Consider the following 15,437-nt stretch of genomic DNA (forward strand, 5'->3'; position numbering starts at 1 on the left):
CACAGGGGCTAGCACAGTTTTGCATAAACGGTAAAGCATACGCGTGCACTTGACGTTGTATTTTATATGCAGGTGATTTCTCTGCTTAAAAAGTATATTTAAACTAATTGTAGTACAATTTCATAAAACAAAAATTACGTTTTTTACGACACAAGTAAAAAACGGATAAAGAAGGCCAAATGAAAATTGTTATTAAGACTATGGGATACTTTTAAACTGTTTTAACTTTAACTTTCGTACTGATTTATATTTAACTTGATTTATACTTTAACTTGATTTCTTTTGATTTACACATATTTTAACTTTTAATGATCTGATAGAAAGGATTCTTACACAATCGGTGAATGATGACTTGGTAGGATGAAAAAATTAGGACTTAAAATTAGGGCACAAAAGGATAAATTAAATCCTGTGCTTGGAGCTAACTCTGACCCTTCGGAAGAGTATGATTCGTTCCAACAAAATGTTTTTACTCATCAACCAACCCAACTACACAAATCTCATCATTACACTACACATCAGAACAAAACCAACCAACACATTGATGATTTAAATTTTTATAATGGTAAAATCAACCAGAAGAGTAAAATTGGCCCAGAGAAGGTAGTAGGTAGAACCAGGAATCTGGTAGAAGGTGAACCACTATCTAAGGACGGGAATAAAGGAAAATCTAAACTTAAGTCGAGAACAGGATCAATTTTACCTAGAATTTTAAAATCTTTATCATTTTTAGCTGTTTTAGGCTCAATTAATTCATTTTCATTGGCAATAAACGATTCTTTTGGACAACACACTTCTCACCGAACACCTTTTGAAGTCTCATTAATTCAAAGCAACAACACTTTATCGCCTATTCATAATTCTCAAACTCGAAACCCACATTTTCACACCACTCACAACAGTTTTAGCCCTAACACTGCTGATAATACTTCATTAGTAGAAACCAGGAGCAGTGTGTTAAACACAACACTTGGAAGATTTGGATCATTTTTGCAGTCAGGATTGATAACCAGCAAATCAGAAAAAAAGAAAAGGACTGGTGCGAATAGGAGAGCCCCTAAGGGGAAGAAGGGCAAGGGAGGAGAAACCGAGGAAAAGAGGAACAAATGGACCGAATTTATGGCAAAGTTTGATATCGCTAAGGTCCATGGTTCAGGAGTTTATGTAGATTTGGGTGAATCGGCTACTGTAGGGATTTATGACTACAGGATGCCGATAGGAAAATGTCCAGTTGTAGGTAAGGCAATCATACTGGAAAATGGAGCGGATTTTTTGAGCAGCATAACCCATCATGACCCCAAGGAGAGAGGGTTGGGGTTCCCTGCCACAAAGGTCGCTTCAAATTCATCAAAACAAGACATGGAGAACCAGCTTTTATCACCAATTAGCGCTCAGGTTCTGAGGAGCTGGAACTATAAACATGAGTCTGATTTAAGTAACTGCGCGGAGTACTCGAGAAACATAGTCCCGGGCAGTAATCGTAATTCGAAGTATCGTTACCCATTTGTATACGATGAGTCTGAGAAGCTTTGTTATATTTTATATAGTCCTATGCAGTATAATCAGGGCGTAAAGTACTGTGATAAAGACTCGGCAGATGAGGGAACCAGCAGTCTAGCTTGTATGTATCCGGATAAGAGCAAGGACGATTCACACCTCTTTTACGGCACAAGCGGTCTTCACATGGACTGGCCTGTAGTTTGCCCCGTTTACCCTATTAGAGATTCGATTTTTGGATCTTACGACGATGAAAAGGATGAATGCGTTCCAATTGACCCAATATTTGTGGAAGACGCTGACGATTATGAAGAATGCGCCAAGATAATTTTCGAGTATTCTCCAAGTGATGTCGATATCAGCACCAATAACCAGAAGCTTTCCGACGTAGATCTTTACAAGGAGGCAATGAATAATGGAAAGCTCAGCACTGCTCTTTCAATTATGTTCGCTCCTAGGTACTCTGAGGATAGGCCCATTTACACTAAAGGTGTCGGTATCAATTGGGCCACATACTCTGTCGAAGAAAAGAAATGTAACATTCTCGACGTTGTTCCCACCTGCCTTATTATAAGTAACGGCTACTACGCCCTTACAAGCCTTAGCTCGCCCAATGAAGACGACGCCATCAATTACCCCTGCAATATTGTACATGGCAAGGGATTTTTAAAGAACCCTAACACTGGAAAAAAGAAAGACCAGAAGCCACCCGAACCCCCAAAGGATGAAAAACAGAATAAGAAGGAGGAAGAATCCAAACCCAAAGAAAAAGGTAAAACTGAGCAAACGAATAAAACACCCGTTTCTTCAGGACCATTCATACCATACACGAGCTTGAAGAAGGAGGGATTTGAGTGTAGTAAATACGTTATTGAGCGTTCAAACAAAAGCTGCGGAGTTTATTACGAATGCTCATCAACGCCTATGTTGTTTGATAAGAAATCGAGATCTTATCTGTACATCATATTGGCAGTATCGCTTGTAGTACTAGCCGTATTGGCCTACTTTGGATACAGGTACTACAATAAGCATAATTTGAAAAAACACAATTCCCAGATATACGAAGATGACAACGTAAACAATTACTACAATGATGACTTCGATGACGAACACGATCGTGATGAATACGGTGCAAATATTAGAGAAGATCAAATCTGGAGCAGACACAATCCAGATAGATCTGAAGTTACACCAGTGAGAATCTCTAGACTTAATCAGTAAACCTAATTTCTACCCCTATATTACTTTTCATATACCATATATAGATGTGTATAGTGTAATATGTTAAAGTGTGGGTAAACTATCTGTTTAGTTTAATGATTTTATTGAATGAAATGTGTAAATTCTAATTATTCCAAATATCAAAAATATTTTAATATTTGTTTACGTGAATGGTATTATCAACATAAAAACGGAAGTTATTATTATTACGCCAATATACCTGGAATCCTATTTACACCATTAAAGTAATATTTATACTCTAATCTACCACTAAGATTCCTATTTATACTGATATTTTATACTACATATTACTTTAGGATTAATAGAAGGTTAAATAACAGCCAAATATTGAGTAACTCTACAGAATGGCATTTTGGTCAATTTCCTTTGACAACATTGGATAATAACTGTGATATTAAAAAAGTTTTACACATCGGTTATGACACTTCTTTTTTTAAGCTTTTTTTAAACAATTTACCAGAAGTTTCAGGGACATATAACGTCATTTATTGTAACACATATGACACTCTTTTCAACATATACTACAACTACTCTAAGTAAATTCAAATATTACCAATTTTTTAATTTAGAAAATATAAAATTGACATAAATTCTAAATTCGATAACTTGAGGCTACTAAGCGGGAATCTTCGTAACCTTCAACACCTATTCAACACACAATTTTTCAGATGTGTAGTTCTTTACATCAATTCCAAAAAGTATTTTTTTCACAATAAAATTCACATTTTTTCTTCAGTTCAAAGGAAATATTAAATAAAGAACTAATTGACAGTTTACATAAAATATTAGAATCATCAGGCTATGTAATAATAGTAACAAAAGATATTAATGCAAACAACCAACTCAACCTATTCTTCAATGTATGACAACTAAAAATTTATTTATCTAAATATTTATTATTAATTTAGATTGACTGGATGAGTGGGATCTTAGGGGATAAATCAAATGATAACGAGGATATGAGATTATACGTTAGTATTAAAGAGAAATTGGGAATTTTGGATAAAATTATATTTGTTCATTGCTATTATAAATTAAACAATAATAAACCAAATCAGAACCTGAGCAAAGTGGTATTCACCAAATAATTGGTACCACATAAAATTGGGTAATTTTTCTCACTTCCTAACTTTTAATGGTCAAATCAGCTAAATATTTAATAAGTGAACAATGTGATTTAATTAATTCCGCTAATGGAAATACAGATAATGATATAAATAAGGGTACAAAACCCGTTCACAATATACTGAAACAACAACTTAATCTTTTAAATTCTAATTCCGATCCTGATGTTGAAATAGAAACTTTTGTAGAACCCACAGTTAGTTCAGTCAGTAAAACAGTTAAAAAGAAGAGTAAGCCTCCCGCCAAAAGTAAAAATATTAAAACTGATAAAAATTTTATTGATTTGCTAACTGGTGATAAAAATACTAAAGCACAAACAGATACATCCTTTAAGTATGCCCTAAATACATTTTATCCACATTTTATTCAACTATTTATACAATATCACCATAGGTTAAGCATAGTATCGTAGTGATATGTGTATAAATTCATGATTAGATTGAAGGAAGAGATCTGCAAATCTCATGTTTTGAAGAGTTTAGGAGGTTATAAATTTATAAGTGATAATCAATTCGACAATTTTGTAGTTTCGATTTTACCACAATAATATTTTAATACACTTAATTTTATGTCCTTTTTATTTACTGTTTATTATTTGTATTATATTTTTTTATTTATATTTTATGAATTTGGATGATGAGATTGTTGTTGCCCGTGAATTGGCATCAAACAATGATAATAAATTCACTGAACGGATTTTCCAGCAAAACATTCAGAAATTTCGAAATTTACTCCAAACCTCCACTCCTTATAGCCTTTCAGACTTTGAAAAGTTTTTAAAGAAGTTAACTAGTTCCAGACTTTTCGGAATCTTGGTCGATGATAATAATCAAAGTACCTTCTACCACTTTATTCCACATTCTATACTTTATCTTCTATTTTATATTAACATAACTATATAATTATTGATATTATGAGTGAATTTAGAATACGGTGTTTTAAGGGATGATGATTTGGTTGGAAAGTTGATGAAACTGAAGGATATCGACTATAAAATTTTTTGTACAATAGAAACGGCTGGAAATAAAGGGATATGGACTGCAGATATACGTAAAATTTTGGGATTACATGTATTTTCCTACTAAAAAATACTTTAGAATGACATTATATAGTTATATATACCATATTATATCACTAAAAATTGATATGTGTAGATAAATCAAGTACAAAGAGGAGTAAAATATTTGTACGAATCAAATAGATTAATAAGGCCGATTACTGATGTTAATTACAAGAGCAGGAAGCTGTTTATTTTGTCGACTTTAGAACCATCCACTCAAGTAACGGGTGGTTCATTCTACGACAACGGCGAATTTAATGAGCTTCTGGTAGAAAAATTACAGGAACAAATTTGCTCATTCCTTTCTAATAACCAGGGCTCTAATATTCAAGATATTACTACATTTCTCAAGGAAACAAATATTATAAGAGGAGTATCTTCTTACACATACTACCAGCACCACTAGTTACACTAGTTATACACACGCACTTAGTAAAATAAAGATAACGTTTATACAGGAATTGCTGGAGACTGATGTAAACAGAATAATTAAGTTGTTACTACTAGAGAACAAGATATTCAACTCTCCCCTAGAAAATAACCAATTCATCTACATTGTAACTTTTGTTATTTAAACATCTATTCATTCGATTACTATCCAACTAATTGTTAGATATATCATTTATTAATGTATTATAGTGGTGCGGCGACAATAACTTGAAGTTTATTGAAGATTGTTTTAATGTTCCTTGTTTTGGATGTAATATATCAGATTCGTGTAATTTTAATGATGACCATGTTAACCCCAAAAACTGTAATTACCTAACTCAATGGTTGGATTATGATCAGATCTGACTGTTGTTTTCAAAGCTTGTAATTTGGCTGATTTATAAAAATGTATACTATATATTATCAGTACCCAGTTCAACCAGAGAATTTTGAATTTGTGGATGGCTTGAAGGTTGGACTGGTAGGGATTTGTTTATCAATTTTAATTTGGGCGTTGTTTTCCCTTTTGAATAAGAGGTACCAGTTTGGGAAATTCGTATTTGGTTGTTTAATCGCATTTTACTTATTAACATTGGCAAAGATTTGGATTTCTGACGATTTTATCAATAATTTACACTACTTTGTTGGAAGACTATGGTTCAAATTCAGGAGGGTATTAATGTCAGTTGAGGAAGGATTCTATCGTTTAAAAATGGGATTTAATTACGGTTTAAGGAATAGATTATTATTTAAAGTGGATAGATTTTTCGACAATCTAGTGGATGATGAAAATCTGATAAGATATATATCTGAAGGGTTTGTGCTCAGTTTCCTTTTTTTCGTATTACTAATTTTCTACCTAATTACAAAGTGTGCAGATGAAAGTCGCTCTCTGATTCTGATTATTTTCAAGGATTTTTTTTCCATTTGTGTTTTATCCGCTTTGTTCTTAATTTATACACAAAATTTTAATTCTCCATTCACTCACTGGAATCTACTCAAATACTTCTAAAACTAACCTTTTAACACTAATTTACATGTTAATATGTTTATATATACAACTTTTTACTAAAAATTACTCTTGGTGTGACACCCCCCATTATCAACATTACATATTTATTACATTTCTTATTTTTCTCACCTTTTAAAGGTACCAACATTTTATTTTTATCCTTTTTTCATTTGATAGCTACATAGTATTATTAATTACATGTTAATAGAGCACAATATCTTATAGTGATTCTGCTATAATATTTGTTATTATGATTCCTTCCCATATTATTATTTCAGATGGCTATTAAGGAAAAGAAATCAAAGGAAGCAGTCGCCAGGGCCGCTATGGCCGGTGGTCGTTCCAAACGCAAGGTATAAATCTACTCACGATACCTATTTATAATAAACATAATTTAATATTTTTTGTTTTAGAAATGGGTTAAAGTACGTGCAAAAGATAAATTGAATAATTCCGTTTTATTTGACAAGACAGCGTATGATAAGCTAATGAATGAGATTCCTAAGAGTAAACTGATTACAGTTTCCGTGGTTTCAGAACGCCTTAAGGTCAACGGTAGTCTCGCAAGACAAGCTTTACGTGAGTTGGAGTCACTTAACTTAATCAAACCAATTTGTGAGCCACATCACGCACAACTATTATACACCAAAGTTTAATCTATTACTTTACAAATCATTTATTACATTTAGTTGTCAGATCTCTCATAAAACATATCAAAATTATTCCAGACCTCCACGTTTTTGTCATATTGGTCCTTAGAAATAACATGAATTAACTATATAACCACTGAAAAGTGAACTATATTAGTGAATTAAGTGTGTGCTGATTTAGAAAAAACAACTGGTTGTAATGTTTTAAATCAAGTGCTATATGCGATATTATATTCTCCCTCGAGTCACTAGTGTTTTCACTGGGAGATAATGGTAAATTCCTTGGAGGTGGATAGACGAAGTTACCAAGTGTATTGGTGGTGACTTGTACCTTGCGATTATTTAAATTATTTATCTTCAAATGTTCAATAAAGAATTTTATGTTATCAACTAACTCTTTAACGCCATTTTCTATTATAGATATTGGAATTCGTATTTTGCACATGTTCTTTTGACTTAATTCAGTAGGATCTAAGTGAGTACTAGTTGATAAAACCTGGTTAAATTCAGATTGTTTAATCGTTTCAATGTAGTACTGCAAGAAATTGTTACTTTTGACCCTCTTAATTCCCTCATAAATATTATTACAAAGCGTACCTAAACTCAGATTTGTAAATTTAATAAAGAATACTAGAATATAACCATATTAGTACATAAATAAATGAATGTATAAAAGTACTAGTATGATACCCATGAGTTTATTTGGAAGTAATTTTTTGGGGCCGAGAATTTTGGAATATTTGAGCAATTTGGGAAGGTGTAAGTTGTTGCAAATGATAATCAAATCCTCCAACTCAGCGGAGTTGTTAATTACCTTGTCCAGATACGATTCGCTGGTGTAAGTCGCACCGCATTGTAAAGCGTAATCTTCTTCATCCTTATCACACATCACAAATATCTTACGCCTGTAGTTGTTAGGATTCGGTAAAATCAAATTCCCCTTTATAGATATAGTGTTTATATTCAGATTTAAATATATATTTATGTATATTATGCCGTTTTTCTGGTTTATTTGTGGATTATTAACAGTATCTGAGGATGTGTTATTAGACTCAGTATTACACAGTATGTTGAAGATGTTATAAATGTTGTCAATATTAGTAGGTAAAATATTGTTAGTATTTTGCAAAAAGGAAAAATTTTCGGTAATTTCTAAATTATCAACTGAATTCTTATCATTTTTAACAGTATTAGTTGGTTTTTTGGTGGAATCATTGGTTTTAACCTTTTCCTTGTACACTGATATATACTTTTTGTATCTCCTGATATCATTCACTATTCTAGGCAATTTTATAAATTTACTTCCATTTTTAAATATTAATAATAACATAATAATATACTTAAAATTATACAATAAATTTGGTAGAAAATCAGAAAAGTTTGTAGGGTGTAGAATGTCACTAATAATAGTATTTTTTATATTTTAATAATGCCGAAACAAATAATACTGCCATTTTAAAAAATTATTAATTTGAAAATGCTGGAAGATATGCTCTGTAGATACGCTATAGTAAGTCATTTACTATTGGCCTGTTCTATCGGTCATATCTCTACTACCGTTAACGGATTTTACGATATTATTACGAGATTTTTATCAAATAAAACCTGCCTAGCAGTAAGTTCTCATATATTTTTTTAATTTGGCTTTATTATTATTCTATGAACTCCAAATGATGATTTTTTTAGATTTTGTACAATTATTGCTTAATGTTGTATATTTACTGTTGTAAAATACCAATTTTCATCTTCCTAGGAACTCTAACACAACTAGAATCTGAGGTATCTTCTTTTTTACTAACTGATATTAGTTTCAGTTACATCACCTCTATATATACTACTAGTCCGAAAACATGTATATACAGGAATTAATTGAGAATATAAGGAATTATATAATGGACACCGTTTTGTTTTTAATACTGAGTAAGCCTAGATTTAACGGTAAAGAAGTGTTAATGTCGGACCTTGTCAAGTGTATCACCTTACTCACCTCCTTAAAGTCATTTCATATCATACTGAACATACGTTTATCTCATGTAAGTTCGCAATATCTAATGTTACTTTAGATGTTCGAAATTGATATACCAAAATTTATGAAAATCTTCCGGATTTGCTCCTTTATTTATGTTTTGAGCCTAATTAACTGCTTCCTGCTCAACTTATTTTTCATAAATTTAAATAATAAAAATACTTTCACTCTTTGGGTTCTTTTCGAGGTATTTTTAAAGCAGAATTATTATTTAGAATTAGTTATTCATCTCAGATAAATGAATAAATGTTTAAAATTGTGTAGTTACTGGGAATGTTCATAAATTTGTTATTTTCAACGTTCAAATTCATTATCAACCTCTTTGATTTATATCAGTCGAATGGTACCGTTCATTAGTTTACAGTTGTGTTATCGATTTTAAGTACATATAAATGAATATTATATAGGGCTCATAAACAAAATGATCATACTCTTTTATATTGAATTATTGCATGACATATTATCACTGCTAATATTCACCGTAAGTTTTTATGCTTGAAGATTAATTTTCAGGTTTTTATGATCGTCTTCTTCATCAACAACCCTATCAACATTCCGATCTACATGATTATAGATATTATTCATGTAAGAATTAGATAAACAGGATTTTAGAATATACTTTATATTAACTGTAATTTGTCTTAGGTCTCGAAAAACCTATTCAATCGTATTAAAATGTTAATTGAATATCGGAAAATTTCAAAACTACTCTACACCAAGTAATCCTATAGATATTTTACCACTAAATTTATGTAACTAACATTGGATTTAGATACAAGTGTGCGGATGATGAGAAGAATTTGAACTGTATAATATGCCGCGACGTTATCACAGTCAATAGCAGAAAACTGGAGTGCGGGCACGTGTTTCATCTGAACTGCCTAAAATCATGGCTCTTCCAACATAACAACTGTCCAAGCTGCAGGAAACTTATTTACAACTCAAGTATTCTATTATACATTCGTATAAACAATTATAAATATATAAACAATTATAAATATATAAACAATTATAAATATGTAAAAAACTAATTGTTATGTTCAGATGCCATAACCATAAATATGAGCATACAAGTGCTGGACAACGTTCTGTATAATATAGAAATATTCGTGTTGAACAAGATGAAGTCGTTGGTTAAAAAGGCGTCGAAGATGATTAAAAATTTGAAAACGAACCTACTACACTACAACGTCACGTTGAAAACAACGCAATCGAGACATTTGGAATATTATTTGTACAATAGTGTGACTCACGAGTTTGTCAAATTGTCAACCTCTACGAATGAAACGAATGATAATTTAAGGGAGAATTTAACTGAAGATAAAAAAGCTCCGGATGGAAACAGTTTGATGTTAAGAATTGGCATGATCAACGTAATGAAGAAGTACTATTTCTCAAATTACTACCTTATTATGTGTAATTCCGACACAGAAACGGATAACACCGCATCAGACAATTCCAGTGGTGTTGATGGTAGCGATGGCACTGCTAATAACTTGCCGAAGGACAATGTTCAGGAGCTGTTCAGTTGGTTAAATACGGCAATAATGACAAGTTCCCGTGATGATTTAAATGCTCTATATAACAAGTTGTTATATGTTCTCTCGTTCCTCTACCTCTCAACAAATTTGTTGACGAAACAGTTTTTAACTAGTTCTCAGAGTTCAAACGAAGGTTTGGATTCTAACAATTCGGGGTCAACATCCAACAAACCCTCGTATGAGCCTGAAATAAAAAAATTACACGTGAAGAAATTAATTTTAAGTAAGGATTATCATTTGTTACTGCTGAAGATGTGTAAGAAGAACTACCATTTTAATTTTAAGGCCTTTTCAAATAACATTTCATTATTCCAAAATATTGTTAATATTGTTTAAAGTATTTATATTATACAGTATATAGATTGTGATGTGTGTTAAATTGTATAATATGGAGATAATCTAACATAGTGTTTGTTATGTGGTTGATGTTAATAATTTATAATGCGACAATGTAATAATAATGATTAATAATTTATTATAATAGTATACAAGTGTATTATGTATAATATTGTAAAGAAGGATGAAGAAGAGAAAGTTAGATAATATTATTGATGTGGAATTGGTGACTGAGGAGGATGTATTGAAATTAGTAAAAAAATATAAGTTAGATTTAAACAATCCTAAATCGAAAGCTTCACAAAATTTAAAAGATATTTTGGAAGATTTTAAAACATTATTAGAAAATCTGGTTAAGGATAAATTGCTAGAATCTTACGACACCTTCGGTGGATATCGCTATGACTATATTCTCAAAAACAACGTTAATGTGGATTTTCTGCTAAAATTACACCAGAAAAATGATTTCGACAAAGTTTTAGAATTTTTTAAGAATAAATTTAAGGATGATAGTACAAGCTTTGCTCAATGTGTTGAAAACGATTTGGGAATAAAGCTGTTTGTTACGAGAATAATAAACATAAATAACAATTTATTAAACAGTGTGATAATTTTATCATTTTACGATAAAAAATCACAGAAAACTTTGTATAAAATTAAGCTCTTTTTTACAAATGTGAAATTTGGAAAGAATAGAAAAGTCAATGTAAACGAGTTTATTTTAGAGAAATTTGATCAAATTAATCAAGAATACCCAAATATTTCAAATACCATAGTTTTATTCAAGTTGTTATTTTTCAATAAAATCAACCTTTCAACTGATTCATTTGATGGTGAGTCGGACTATACATGTAACAATGATATAAACGGATACCTAATAAACCTAATTTTAACGCATCTGTGTACTATTAACAACTACTCCAACAATATTAAAACGATTCTTCTGTTCACCAATTTACTTAATTTCTTCAATAATCATGACAAAATTAACTTGTTTTATTTATCAAACTTGGATAATACTAAGTCTAATACGCCGGTTACGAGTAAACAATTTAGCGCTCATACTGAACAAAGAGAAGCCATAATAGATATACAAGAAGAGGAGTCTAAAAGGTATTATAACAATGAAGTGAATATGTATAATAACAGGTTAGTAATGAGGATAGAGAAATACACTGAATTAAATTTATTACGTCATATTGAACTTTCCTATGACAGACTGAGGCATTTTGTTTCTTTAACTCTTAATGTTTTAAATTCTGCTGCTTTAACCAAGGATGAAAAATTAAATAAGCTGTTTTTAAGGCGTCCGCTGCTGTGTAATTTTTATGACCATTTTCTTTCTTTCAAGTGTAATTCGACTCAAATAGTAGATTTCACTAATCAGCTAAGATTTCTGTTAAATTATGGTTTAAATTATAATCTAACACTGTTGCACAGTTTTATACTTAGTCCCACAGCATGTATTACTGATAAGGGTGAGGAAAGTGACGGAACCGATGGAATTAGTGTATTATACTTTGTAGTAAATGAGAATGGAGAAATGAACAGCAGGATAGATTTGACTGAAGAGGTTGGGAAATTATCATTTTTTCAACATTTTTTCAATAATAACTATAAACTCATTAAGTCCAACAATATATTATCGTATCTTACCCTATTTGAAAATGTTATGGAGAATGGTGGTGGGAAAGAGGAAAAGTTGTTTAGTTATAGAAGCAACATAATTAAAGAACTTTTGGGGTTTATAGTGAAAAAGTTGAAAATAAAAGTAAATTTGAATACCAACAACTTGAATATAAAGTATCCTCTAATTACTGAAACTCAAAAGAACTTGATAGTTAACACTAACAACCTTGTTGACATTATTATGTCGTTGCAATTGCCAATTAATGTACTCAATATATACCCCCTCAGTGATTCCTATTCGTATCTGAACTTGTATGACATACCGGATACTGACACATTTGATAAAAACTCTTTGGATAACAGTATAATCCTGCTGATAAAATGGGGAAATGACCCGAATTTAAGAAACCCCAAAACAGCTAGTTATATCAATACAGCACTCCTTGCATACCTGATCAGTCTTCTTAAACGTCACTATCATATTCAATACCAAATCTTGGGAGGGGGCAAATCTACTAAAACTACTAAGTTAGCAAACAGTTCAGTTAATAGTAAGAATAATTACACACCTGAGAATTTAGAGTATTACATAGAGTTTGGAGGATATGTATATAAACTGATGATATACAGAGAAGACAGTGAGGCTTACGAAGAGTATATACTTAATGAAAGGTGTAAAAGTGTAATAATGAGGGACAAAAGCTTTATAAACTGCATAAAATTGACTAAGATCTTCTTTGCAAAGTATTTGAAAATTGATAATAACTCTGTGGTTAAAAGGCTAGTATTGGAGTATTACGAGGAGAATGAGAGTGTGAGTTCATTCACAGCATTCAAACAAATAATATGGAATCTTGATAAAGATAAGCATAACTTCAATAGTCAGCAAATCAAACAGTGTAAATCATTATTAAATCATTTGAATAGACAATTATTACCGAGTGGAGAAAATTTGGAAAACTCGGCAAATTCAAGGGATAAACACTCCAATATTGTTGAAAATCAGCTGTCTAAACAGAAGTTCGATCTTAGCATAAGAATAAAAGCAGGAGAAAATGTAAAACAAGGAATAAGTTTTGTTAGATCTTTGGACATATTTGAGGTGTATTATTACAAGTACGAAGTGTCCAACCAGTTCCAGAGAAAATACTTTAAAATATATTTAAACCTCAAAATAAAGAAATTCGTGCCTAGATCGTACATTAAGCCGAGTAATTATGTACAGCAAATGGTAGTCTGTGACAACCACATCAGGGATGGGGATAATATGCTGATAAAATCAAAGAAATTACAAAATCCCCCAGCCTTCTTTATTATTCCTAATATTGTACTTTTAGTAAAATTATTGTCTCATTGTTTTAACAGCTTTAACATTAATTTTCTGTTTCAGTGATCTTACACATTGAAATCTATGTAACATTGGTGTAACATATATATGTAATTATAGCATCTTTCTGTCTTCATTTAATGAGAATGAACAATATTAAAGCTGTAGTAGTAACGGGTTGCGATAGTGGGATCGGATATGGGATTTGTTCCGCCTTATTAAGGAAAAATTACTTTGTAATCGCAGGATGTTATACTAAACAAGGGATTAAAAAGGTTAAAAAGCTGTACAAATCAGTATTTAGTTCTGGAGATGTATCTTCATACCCTTCCAATAGATCTGATTCAACCAAAGATTCCATGGATATCGTGAATAACCACGAATCTGACAATCTTGATCATATTATTGGTCAAAAGAAAGATGATACTGGGAATCTTAATGAACACTTAAACTCAATTAATACTAAGAGGAACGTGTATAGAATGGGTAATCGAGGAATGATAATGAGATTGGATGTGACTAGTGAGGAATCCGTTAAGGAATTGTCATCTTTAGTCAAAGAATTAATCGATACTAAACAAATCCCAAGCCTTTATTCTCTAATTAACAATTCAGGAATTTGGAGATTCTCATCACTCAAAGTTATTTTTACACATTTATACTTACACACTAACCATATACTATTAACTAAATACCACTAACTATATATTACTATTATTTATAATTAATATAGGAATGCTGGAATGGTGATAAGTTGATTGAAAGTGAGGTAGAGGAGGAATTAGAACGTTGGAAGTTGGTGATGGAAACAAATCTGATGGGCTCAGTTCGAGTTTCACTTCGATTGCTTCCATTTTTGGCTAGATATGAAGGCTTTGCCAGAATAATTTTCATCACAAGTGTTGTGGATGAGACTGGAGTTCCTGGTCAGAGTTCGTATGTTTCTTCAAAGTTCGCACTTCGAGGATTCCACGAATCTCTAATGCATGAGTTGGAAGGAACTAACATCGCCACTGTAACCGTTGCACCAGGCGCCCTATCAGATACCTGCCTCTTCGATTACGACTTTAAGTTGAATAAGGAGTATAGGCTCAACGATACACATAGGTTGAAGAATGGAATGAGTACCTTATTAGTCATATAGCTAACACTAGTAATAACAAATTACTCTATATTCAAATTAACACTATTAAATCTAAAACTACTCCATATTTAAATTAAATGAGTAGAGATTTTGAAGAAATTGGGGTCAAGTAGTAAAGGAGTTGTAAAAACAGTACTGAAGGCACTGGAGAGTAAGAGACCAAGGAGATATTACAGAAGCACATCGGGAACATTTCTGTTCAAACTGATGAAATTGTTCCCAAAATCGCTTTACATTAAGATCGCTAAACTTATTTTACTCAACTTTGAACACATCTACACCTCACTTCCCCTCCTCACTAAACTGATACGACTCGTTCTTAAATAAGTTAATGTAGTATATACTCAGTGATCAATGAGTAAAAAGAATAAATAGAGCAGGATTTACAGTATATAATTAACACATGCATATGGAATGTA

General features: G+C 31.5%; 10 protein-coding genes across 10 annotated transcripts; 9 read left to right on the forward strand and 1 right to left on the reverse strand.

Annotated features, from left to right (window-relative positions):
• The first annotated feature begins 231 nt into the window (after positions 1-231).
• AMA1 (Apical membrane antigen 1 family protein) lies at positions 232-2,730 on the forward strand. Its single transcript, XM_761078.2, has one exon. The coding sequence runs from the start codon at positions 361-363 to the stop codon at positions 2,716-2,718; it is 2,358 nt and encodes a 785-aa protein (XP_766171.1). The 5' UTR covers positions 232-360; the 3' UTR covers positions 2,719-2,730.
• Positions 2,731-2,817: 87 nt separating this feature from the next.
• On the forward strand, positions 2,818-3,827 carry TpMuguga_01g02350 (uncharacterized protein; the record flags this gene model as incomplete). The annotated part of the gene is made up of 5 exons (XM_061305214.1): positions 2,818-2,963; positions 3,036-3,275; positions 3,309-3,437; positions 3,476-3,599; positions 3,648-3,827. Exons 1-5 carry the CDS (start codon positions 2,827-2,829, stop codon positions 3,825-3,827), a joined length of 810 nt encoding a protein of 269 aa, XP_061161984.1. The 5' UTR covers positions 2,818-2,826.
• Positions 3,828-3,874: 47 nt separating this feature from the next.
• TpMuguga_01g02650 (uncharacterized protein) lies at positions 3,875-4,444 on the forward strand (the record flags this gene model as incomplete). Its single annotated transcript, XM_061305253.1, has 2 exons — positions 3,875-4,197; positions 4,303-4,444. 2 exons carry the CDS (start codon positions 3,875-3,877, stop codon positions 4,409-4,411), a joined length of 432 nt encoding a protein of 143 aa, XP_061161985.1. The 3' UTR covers positions 4,412-4,444.
• A 43-nt stretch (positions 4,445-4,487) lies between these two features.
• POLR3F (RNA polymerase Rpc34 subunit family protein) lies at positions 4,488-5,719 on the forward strand (the record flags this gene model as incomplete). Its single annotated transcript, XM_761080.1, has 5 exons — positions 4,488-4,698; positions 4,792-4,934; positions 5,019-5,297; positions 5,383-5,481; positions 5,564-5,719. The coding sequence occupies 5 exons, from the start codon at positions 4,488-4,490 to the stop codon at positions 5,717-5,719; spliced, it is 888 nt and encodes a 295-aa protein (XP_766173.1).
• Positions 5,720-5,759: 40 nt separating this feature from the next.
• Positions 5,760-6,385, forward strand: TpMuguga_01g02760 (putative integral membrane protein; the record flags this gene model as incomplete). The annotated part of the gene is made up of 1 exon (XM_061305271.1): positions 5,760-6,385. The coding sequence occupies one exon, from the start codon at positions 5,760-5,762 to the stop codon at positions 6,363-6,365; it is 606 nt and encodes a 201-aa protein (XP_061161986.1). The 3' UTR covers positions 6,366-6,385.
• Positions 6,386-6,466: 81 nt separating this feature from the next.
• On the forward strand, positions 6,467-7,037 carry rps25 (40S ribosomal protein S25). The gene is made up of 3 exons (XM_761081.2): positions 6,467-6,503; positions 6,644-6,718; positions 6,779-7,037. The coding sequence occupies exons 2-3, from the start codon at positions 6,644-6,646 to the stop codon at positions 7,019-7,021; spliced, it is 318 nt and encodes a 105-aa protein (XP_766174.1). The 5' UTR covers positions 6,467-6,503; the 3' UTR covers positions 7,022-7,037.
• Positions 7,038-7,152: 115 nt separating this feature from the next.
• Positions 7,153-8,345, reverse strand: TpMuguga_01g00654 (Ribosomal protein L1 family protein; the record flags this gene model as incomplete). The annotated part of the gene is made up of 2 exons (XM_761082.2): positions 7,153-7,612; positions 7,706-8,345. The coding sequence occupies 2 exons, from the start codon at positions 8,343-8,345 to the stop codon at positions 7,164-7,166; spliced, it is 1,089 nt and encodes a 362-aa protein (XP_766175.1). The 3' UTR covers positions 7,153-7,163.
• A 101-nt stretch (positions 8,346-8,446) lies between these two features.
• Positions 8,447-10,924, forward strand: syvn1 (Ring finger domain protein; the record flags this gene model as incomplete). The annotated part of the gene is made up of 10 exons (XM_761083.2): positions 8,447-8,630; positions 8,702-8,794; positions 8,878-9,048; positions 9,079-9,228; positions 9,306-9,384; positions 9,449-9,522; positions 9,555-9,626; positions 9,687-9,760; positions 9,814-9,986; positions 10,086-10,918. The coding sequence occupies exons 1-10, from the start codon at positions 8,493-8,495 to the stop codon at positions 10,916-10,918; spliced, it is 1,857 nt and encodes a 618-aa protein (XP_766176.1). The 5' UTR covers positions 8,447-8,492.
• Positions 10,925-11,102: 178 nt separating this feature from the next.
• On the forward strand, positions 11,103-13,940 carry TpMuguga_01g00656 (uncharacterized protein; the record flags this gene model as incomplete). The annotated part of the gene is made up of 1 exon (XM_761084.1): positions 11,103-13,940. One exon carries the CDS (start codon positions 11,103-11,105, stop codon positions 13,938-13,940), a length of 2,838 nt encoding a protein of 945 aa, XP_766177.1.
• Bdh1 (short chain dehydrogenase family protein) lies at positions 13,820-15,365 on the forward strand (the record flags this gene model as incomplete). Its single annotated transcript, XM_761085.2, has 3 exons — positions 14,015-14,515; positions 14,608-14,998; positions 15,104-15,365. 3 exons carry the CDS (start codon positions 14,015-14,017, stop codon positions 15,343-15,345), a joined length of 1,134 nt encoding a protein of 377 aa, XP_766178.1. The 3' UTR covers positions 15,346-15,365.
• Positions 15,366-15,437: the final 72 nt, after the last annotated feature.

The sequence above is a fragment of the Theileria parva genome, chromosome 1 (genome assembly GCF_000165365.1).
Source record: "Theileria parva strain Muguga chromosome 1, complete sequence, whole genome shotgun sequence".
Classification (NCBI taxonomy): Eukaryota; Apicomplexa; class Aconoidasida; order Piroplasmida; family Theileriidae; genus Theileria; species Theileria parva.